This window comes from Falco biarmicus, chromosome 2 (genome assembly GCF_023638135.1).
Source record: "Falco biarmicus isolate bFalBia1 chromosome 2, bFalBia1.pri, whole genome shotgun sequence".
In the NCBI taxonomy this organism is placed as follows: domain Eukaryota; kingdom Metazoa; phylum Chordata; class Aves; order Falconiformes; family Falconidae; genus Falco; species Falco biarmicus.
In genome coordinates, this window is record NC_079289.1 from 29,804,751 (window position 1) to 29,813,580 (window position 8,830).

Here is an 8,830-nt window from a genome sequence, read left to right on the forward strand (position 1 = left end):
GAACTTTATTTACTGGAACTGTAGGATTTGAAACCTCAGACTTTTAGAAATGCTTATGACATACCCAGAAGAAATCTTTTGGATCAGTTAACGCGAATGAGATCTAATTTACTGAAGAGTACTCGCAAGTTCCTCAAAGGACAAGATGAAGGTTAGATAATATAATATTTTGTCTACCCTGTGATATGATTGGTACTAAAAAAATGAAGACTTTAACAAATAGCGTAGTTATTTAAAATTTAATGAATGTCTGGTACTGTCATTAAACTGCATGGTTTTTAGATATTTTTTCTCCTTAAATAACTTACTGGAAGAAAAATTGGTGAGGATAGAGAAGACTGCAGATTCACTGCTCTGTCCTTTAGTCTGTATGAGGAGACTTGGGCTTTGACATAAGATTCTTGGTTCACTGTTTTTTCCTGACTTTCCTGGTGTTTCTGAGTCAAAAATCACAGGGCGGTTCTGAACTTTATGGTATCTCTCCATAGAAGTGGATTGTGAACAGTGGAAAAGTAAGCTTGCTCACTGGCTGCTGCCAGTGTGATTTTTTATTTTAAATTTTTTAATTTTTTTTTCCCCCTTTAGGCCAACAGCAAAAAGTTCAGTAGTTGCTAGTTTATTCCTTCATCTTTCTACTGTGTCTTCTGGCACTGCTTTATGGCATCTAACAGAAGATGATGAAATAAATGGAGAAAATGAGAAGGGCAATGCAAGTGAAAGTGTTACATTAGTCCTGCCACTGCTTAGGTCAGATTAATATCTGTGATCAAGTGATAATGTAATATGAAATGTAGAGAAGTTGCTTTTTGGAAAGCAGGTTAAACCACATAAAAACTAATGTTATTTTTTCCAGGATTTTTGCTAGCGTATGTTTTGCTTGATTAAAGGCTTGGGAGCTTTAAATCCATAACAAGTTTAGAATCAGGTCCTATGGATTTTAAGAATTTGTTGATTCCAGTAGTCAAAAAATACTATTGCTTTGGGAAAATGCTAGTCTCAACAAATAAATTTTGAGTGGCTAAAACTGGGTAGAGTTATGTGAAAGCTGTGTGCAGCGTGGCATTACTACTTTGCATTAATGAATCTTTTATTTGTAGTAATGTTTTAGTTATAATTTCCCAGTTCCAGTTTTTCACCCATCTACCCCATTGAAAAGTTCTGGGACACACTGGAAAGCTAACATCCATGCATGACAACTGTTGCTTATTTCCCTGTCATAATGATAAATACGTGAGATGTGCTGATTCATTTAAGCAAGTTTCCTGCACTCAAAACAAGATGTTATAAATACCAGTTAGGAAAGAATAATGGTGAGTTTTGCAAATCTCTTTCGTTGATGCATTTGATTAAAGACTGAAAACTGGAGGTGTGAAGTAGATACAGACTAAATTCTTGTAAGGTGAGCAGTGTCATATATTAATATACCCTTTTGTTGTGACAGACCAAGTTCACAGCGTACCTATAGCACAAATGGGAAACTACCAGGAGTATCTAAAACAAATACCTTCTCCACTCCGAGAGCTTGATCCTGATCAACCACGAAGGCTTCATACATTTGGCAATCCATTCAAATTGGACAAAAAGGTGACTTTTCTGTAAAGCCTTTTAAAAAATGTGCTGTTTTGTGTGCATTGCTGATTAGACCACTCAAAGAGCAATGTATTGGAGAAACTTTCAAGTATTCAGAAAAGTACTGCTTACAAGAAAGTCTCAGATGTTTTTCCATCAGTAGTATCCTATGGAGGGCAGTCTTCATTGGAAAACCAGTATTATGCCTCTGCATTGTATTATAAATCAAATATGTTTGTGACTGTACTATAGCCACTGCCTAATCATGTTTCCTTTACCAAACTGCTCCCATAAAAAGCTTCCCATAACTTTGAGAGCATGGGCTGTCCCTTCTGTCCAAATCTGTCTTGGACTTGACCAATTTGCCAATGTAACTTAGAGCTTTTTTTTAAAATGTTTGAGTCCTTTTGCAATTACTGAAAAGTTTGACAGCCTGCCTGGGCGTCTTACTTGGCAGACTGTTGGATAAGGGCCTTAAGCACATTGATGTAGTCTAGGAAGGATTAGGTTGACATGAATTTAGTGCATAATGACATGTTGTACATAGGTGCCTTTATATGGTAAACATCATGATGCCAAAGCGTTCATTGTATTTTATATGTGCTTTTGGTGTAAAGTTTAAGAATTCTCCCCATTAAATTAATTGCAGGGAATGATGATAGATGAAGCAGATGAATTTGTATCAGGACCTCAAAATAAACATAAAAGACCTGGAGAACCAAATATGCAAGGGATTCCAAAAAGACGACGCTGTATGTCCCCGCTGCTCAGAGGTCGACCACAAACTCCTCCAGTTGTGAATAACCACATTGGAGGAAAAGGGCCACCGACACCAATCACACAAGCACAGCCTGACCTTGTTAAACCTATTCCTATTCACAAAAGTAAGTGACTCTTCATCATCTTTAGAGGGTTTTCTTTCTAATTTGTGCAAAAATCTTGTTTATGTGAAAATACCACTGGCTGATTTCCCAAATATTTTATCCCTCCTTTTTTGAAAATGAAAGTATTTAAATGTGCATCTGGGGTTAATAAAGTCTGTCAGACAGAAATCTCTTTCTTATGAACTTCCCAGTATAAACAATGTGTTTCCTGTATTAAATGAGGAGACAATGTAAACAGTCAGAAGGGTGTTCTTCCTTTGCCTGGAATTCAGATGCTCCAAAATATCACAACATGAAGTTAATTTAAATTTTGCTGTAGTGTAGTGATTTCACTTCCCTTATTGTGGAGCTGAAGTGCTGTGTGACATCCTTGCTCACTGTTGAACACTAAAGTAAACTTTGTTGGTTCAATTTAATGGGGAAAATGAAGCATGTTATAAAAGCTCATTTTACAGGTGATTTTTCTTTTGTTTGGTAGTCCGTGTAGCAATTTTCCTTATCATATAAATATACATGTGATGTTTTTTTAAGCCATTAATTGCCAGGAGGTAGTGATGTGCTCAGTGTTGCAACCCACAAACACGTTTTCTTGTGTCTGGCATGTACCGTTGATTATACAAGCTGGAGAACAGCTTTACAAAGTTTAATACTGAACTGACTCATTGACATATCAGATGTTAATGTGAAACTGGCAAATGTAATTTTTGTTTTTTTCAGCATCGGAAACAAATAATGAGGCTACAATGGATGATGTGGTTGAGAATCATGTTACAGACCCACTTTCGTCAGATGTTTTCCCAAATACTGTGGATTCAGAGTTTTCAATGTCCTCTTCTCCATTCAATTCATTGGATGGATCGGCATCTCATACAGAGGATGTAGGCCATGAACATTTAGGGAATAACTTGAATGTTGATGGGTTTTTGGAGAATCACGAGGAATTGGATAGTAAAGAACAAAGCACCGAAGAGAACTTGCCAATCTCTTCACCCAGCAAAGGGAAAAAAACAATGCATTGCAGAAGTTCAAGAGAGATTAATATAGAGCTAAAAGCACAAATTATGAAAGAGATCCGAAAACCTGGAAGGAGTAAGTATACCAGATCTCTCTTACAGATGATTGGCATGACAGCTAGACAAAGAATTTACATTGGATCACTATTTTAGGAATGTACTGATCCATGAGACTGAAGCAAAATAAATGTAAAGCTGAAAAGACTTACTTGAAAACCTCTGCTGAAAATTCCCTGAATCAATGATTAAAGCATTGATATACCTATCAATGTTCATGGAAGTCATGATTTTTATATTATCAGTGTTAGAATTAAATTGTTAGGTGTTCTAGTGATATCCTAAACTGCAGTATCATGTGTTTTTTTAATGTTAGTGTTCATTAAACAGTATGTCATTGCTACAGGCTTGGTTGTTAAAAGATATATCTCAAAAGCTTACAAAAGCTGAATGAAATCTTTAATTTCACTCAGATTTCACTCAGCTCTATTACAACAAAAATCTGTATAGGCATTTCTTCAGTAACTGTGATTTTGCTCTTCTCTAAGAATATGAAAGAATCTTCTTTTTGCTGAAGCATGTACAAGGAAGCTTACAAACCCGACTGATATTTTTACAAAATGTTATTAAAGAAGCTTCAAGGTAAGTAACTGAATTGTATTAGTCTTAGAAAACTGCAACATATACTGCCATACATAATTGCTTGACAGCCATGCAGTTCTTTGTTTGAAACTTGCCACACAATGCTTTGTACTGCAAGTAAATAATTCCCTAGAAAAGAACAAGCACATAAACTTCCTGATGTGTGTTGTTTGCACAAGCTTACCTTTTTGCCTCAGATTTTCTCTTAAAAATGTTAGCAGCTGTAACTGCCAGATCACCATAAATTTGATGAACAATGGTATAGAAGGAGAAGGTAACTTCAGAAAATCATACAGGTTCCAAAGTTCAGGTGTGAGTATAATCTGAAAAACGGACAGAATGGCATGTTACTGTGAATTAGGCTTTCAGAAAGTTGAAATTCCTTATTCCACATAAATTCAAAATCTTGTCCTAAAAATAGTTTTGAGATTCAGGTATGTTCCATAAAGATATGGTTTTGCCCTTTGGATTTATTTCCTTCAGAGTTACTTCCACAGTCTCAAATATGTCTGAGGCAGTGGAAATGGGAGATCATTGTTACTGGAGTAGAGATACTTGCTGATGATTTAAATCCAGTGTTGTTAATCCAGGTAGAAACTGTTACAGCATCCTTGGACTGACCATACTTAGGTTTCTGCATGTTTTCTAAGAGGAAAGAAAGGAGAAACATGAAATTATGATTGGAACCGACAGTGTTCTGAAGTGAACTAATAATTCTAGCATCTTGCTTGGATCATAAATGTGACTAACTTTGAGGCTTATTTCAGATGCCTCAGAGTAATTGAATATTTTTCTCTAATCTGTTTTTATAGTAGTTAGCTTTTTTCCTGTGGCATTATCAAACAAATTTTAGAATTAAAGAAAAAGCAAATTCATTCTTTGATAAAACAGTGCTGAGAGTTTAAAGTGATACTGAATGTTGGACATTCATACAACTCCTCTAGCCTTCTACTTCCAGCACAGTGGGGCATGCAGACTTATATAGATCATGCTCGTCGTATAGCAACAATTTCTTTATCATGCTTTTGTTTGGTCTACCTTTATATCACCTGTCATAGTTGTTCCTGTAAATTATACATGCTTCCTCACTGTTTCAGCACACCAAAGCAATAATGTTGCTCCTGGTATCCGTGGCAGCCCTTAGTGGGATTGGAATATTTGTACCTCTAAAACGAGGCTTTTCAGATCATCTGTAATTCTCAATTCTGTTGCACAGCCTCTCTATTCTAGTTATCTTGAGTTGACTCTTTCTTTGCAAAATTTGGCAGTTGTTGAGTGTTGTTGGATGCATCAGAATTTAATCCCGTCTCCCACCTTAGCCAACAGGTTTCTGTATCTACTGGTGGAAAAGACTGGCAATTCTGTTTCTCTTGACGAGTAAAATTTAATTTTTACTGGTTTGGGTGGAGAAACAGCTTAATCTCTCCTTCCTCTTCTCTCCTAGGTTAGATTTTTCTAGTGTGGTAATTTTATCCACCTGGATAACACTGTCTATAATCCCTATGCAGTTCTCTGCTTCTTTTCTTGTCCAGGCAAGCTATCACATTTAACCAAGGGTCCCTGCTCCCTGCAGGGAACATCTCTAGGGTCTCTAGAGCTGTCGAGAGAGTCTTGTTTTGTTAACCAATAGCTGACCTTTGCAATGCCATGGAATGCAATTCAAATTTTGGATGCCTGCTCTTTCCCTACTCCAGGGAGCTCTGATTCTGATCACAGACTTCAGAAAGCTTTTGAGCATTTCAGCAGCAAAGTGTGTGTGTTTAAAAACAGTCCCCATTCAATTCCAGAGGTTAATCCACCAGAGCTTGAGGGGAGAGGAAGATTTCTAAAATAATCCACAGTTTTCAGCTTCCTTTGGAAAATGACTGCCCCACAGTTCCTCTTCTGATAGCAGAAAAGCTATCACTTTTGAGAGGCAGAAATCAAGATGGAGTAGATAGTGGATTTCTTTTTTTTTCTTCCAGTCAGTTGTGAAAATACTAAGGATGAAGAGATGCCACATTTCAATTTTAAATCCTTAGCTAATTCTATCCTGACGAAGTCTTTTCTTATATGTAGTGATACACATTTGGCTCAGCCTTGGTAGGTAGTATTAGTGCTTATAAGGAGACCTTACTGAACAGAAGAGACATGACTTCCCAATAGGTGGCTACAACTTTGATGCACAAAATGAAGAGTTACTTAAGCAAATTCCTTTCAGCCCTTTCCTATGTAGTAGAGAGGTCTTCAATATTTCTGGAGTTGGCTTAGCAATCTATTTATGGTCCTAGCACTAAGTTTTTTTCTTTGCTAAGGAGTTTAGAGCAAAAGCTGACAAAAGACAGATCAACATTCTCCATATCAACCAACTTCTCAGTATGAGAAATTCAATTCCCTTTTAGTTATTCTCCAAATCAGGAGCTTTAAGCTATTAATACACATAGCAAAGCCCAAAGCGTGTGCCTGACAAAATGATGAGTGATATCCAATGCTGGCAAGAATTAATACAACCAATTTCAAAATCCTAATGAAGCTTGAAGCTCAGTAGCTAGAACTACTCAAAGAAGTTTTATTAATAAAGGTACTAATATTCCTAGCAGAGTGAACAGTTTAATTAAGTCAATGCTTATTGCTGTTAATTACAATATTAGCTAATGTGGTAAATTGTTTCTGTTGCCTTGAAAAGAATTGCTTGCTGTAGGGCTTAGCATTTGGAAAAGAACTTTTAGTGAGATGTACTGAAGGGCTTAACACAGTGCACTGTTAACCTGAATTCTTGTGTCAACAGTAATGCGAGATTAGTTAGCAATGTGTTTTTTCTGCCCCTTCTACCAGGTTTCTAGGAAATGTCTGCTGTTTACTTGTACAGCTGTTCAGAGGGGCTTGAAGGTATTCTGGAAAGTAACATTGGCCAGTCACTTGCACAGAACAATAAGCACGTTAAATTTTCACTAGCATTGTATTATAGTAAAGTACTTAGCTATTAACTTAAATAATTAGACTTTTACTAGAGGGAATGAGAAGGAATAATTATTTCTCACTTAATACTTTTAAGCAAGCTGGGAGCAGTTGTGAAAGCAATGAGGAAGAGTGGAGAGGAAGCAGTACTTGAATTGTGGGGTTACTGAGAACTGTGATGAGAAGGATGGGTAAGGGCCCAAAGCATGGGTATTCAAAGAGATAGTGAATGGTTGGGAATGGGAGCTGATTCCCCCGTAGTCAGACTGGGATTGTGGGGCGGTCTGTGGTCCAGGAGTTAGGGCAGATGCCATGTTTCCATGAGCCAAGTACATGGAGTGGGAGGCCTGGCCAGGACTAGAGGACTTTGCCGGGCTTTAGTAAGCTCAGAGGACTGAACTGGGTGTATAGTTCATCATAGCACTGGGTTAAGAAAGTGTGTGATCTTTTAATTGCTGCTTACTTTTGAGCAGGTGTGCAGCTGCCAAAGCATTGGTCAGAAGTGACCTTTCAGGTGCAGGAGTGTTGCAAGGGGGGGAGGGCTAGCTGGAAACAGCAAGGAGCTGTGTGCACTGAGGCTGGGGTGTAAGCAAAGGTGACAAAATGGTCTGCTGTTCAAATTTATTTAATCAAAACGGAATAGAACTGCAGAGACTCCAGGTATGGAATACTGCTTGAATTTTCTTGCATTTCTTTCTCAAACTTACATGATTTTTTTATTTTCTTGTCAGGAAAACTCTTCTGCATGTGTAATGGCACCAGTACCAACTACACTTAACTTTTGTGAATACATCATGAAGTCATGCAAATAATTCGTAAATGCTGTTGCCAGCTTCAGGAGTATAGTTCTTTTGACATGTATTTTATTTCTGTACTTCAGAACTTTACTTCTGGAAACAGCAACTTCCTTTTTCCTGGCTTTCTGAGGGCTAAGTGATGTTCAGCAGCATGCTAGAATAGACTGTAGTAAGCATAGTTTTGTATTCTTTTCATGAAATGGAAAACCAAGTTAGTAGTTTACCAGAACTTTAGGAGACAGCATATACATATGAGGTATATATCACCTCATCATGCACTGGACCTAAAATAACTGAAATGTCCAGGGTTCAGTAAAAGTTTTGTGAACAACGATTGATGTATTACTGTTTACATCCATTATTATGCTTTCTTTTAAATGCAGGTTTAAAAAACGAATGCTGATAGAACAGCTTGAGAGCTTTCTGGAAGAAATCCATCGCAGATCCAATCAGGTCAACCATATCAACAGCAGCTAAGAAACACTGCACAGAAGAGAAAGCCACAGCAGGGCACTGCTGTCCTTACTTGCATTCATTTTTGACATGCACTCTTATCTCAAGTTCTTGTACCTGAAAGAATGAGAAGCTGCTCTATAAAATGATGAGAAAAATATCCATCATTTTTTTTTCACTTCTGTTATTTTTGTAATGTGAAAAATATTGCAAAAACATTTTTATTTAACTAAATGGAGAACTTCTTGCTTGTCATGGACTTAAGTGTCACTTTCCCTCAGGTTCTATTTTCTTAATCCAACCTTCAAAACTATCACCTCTTAAGGTTGAACTTTGCCAAAAAGTTGCTTTGTAATTTTCAAAAGAAAAAAGCACATACATTAAACAAGGTAATGTTTTGTATATACAGTTATTTTGGATATATTATTGTAAGTTGTATAAATGTATTTTGAAAAATATTTAAGAAAAGCACTTTTGTTATTCCATCAATAAAAGCTCTATTTTAATCTTTGTGTAGGATTGAGTACAGTTTTTATTG

The 8,830-nt window shown here is 36.8% G+C and overlaps 1 protein-coding gene across 4 annotated transcripts in view; it reads left to right on the forward strand.

The window, feature by feature from the left end:
- INTS6 (integrator complex subunit 6) overlaps positions 1–8,802 on the forward strand; it is a 45,611-nt gene extending 36,809 nt beyond the window's left edge. For 3 of the 4 annotated variants that reach the window (XM_056327578.1, XM_056327579.1, XM_056327581.1), the window contains 6 exons: positions 25–151; positions 1,442–1,584; positions 2,219–2,453; positions 3,171–3,542; positions 4,012–4,105; positions 8,223–8,802. In XM_056327578.1, the coding sequence (XP_056183553.1) occupies positions 25–151; positions 1,442–1,584; positions 2,219–2,453; positions 3,171–3,542; positions 4,012–4,105; positions 8,223–8,316 (1,065 nt within the window). In that variant the 3' untranslated portion in view covers positions 8,317–8,802. Of the gene's footprint in view, positions 1–24; positions 152–1,441; positions 1,585–2,218; positions 2,454–3,170; positions 3,543–4,011; positions 4,106–6,919 lie in introns of all 4 variants that reach the window. The other variant, XM_056327580.1, reaches the window with a different exon arrangement.
- Positions 8,803–8,830: the final 28 nt, after the last annotated feature.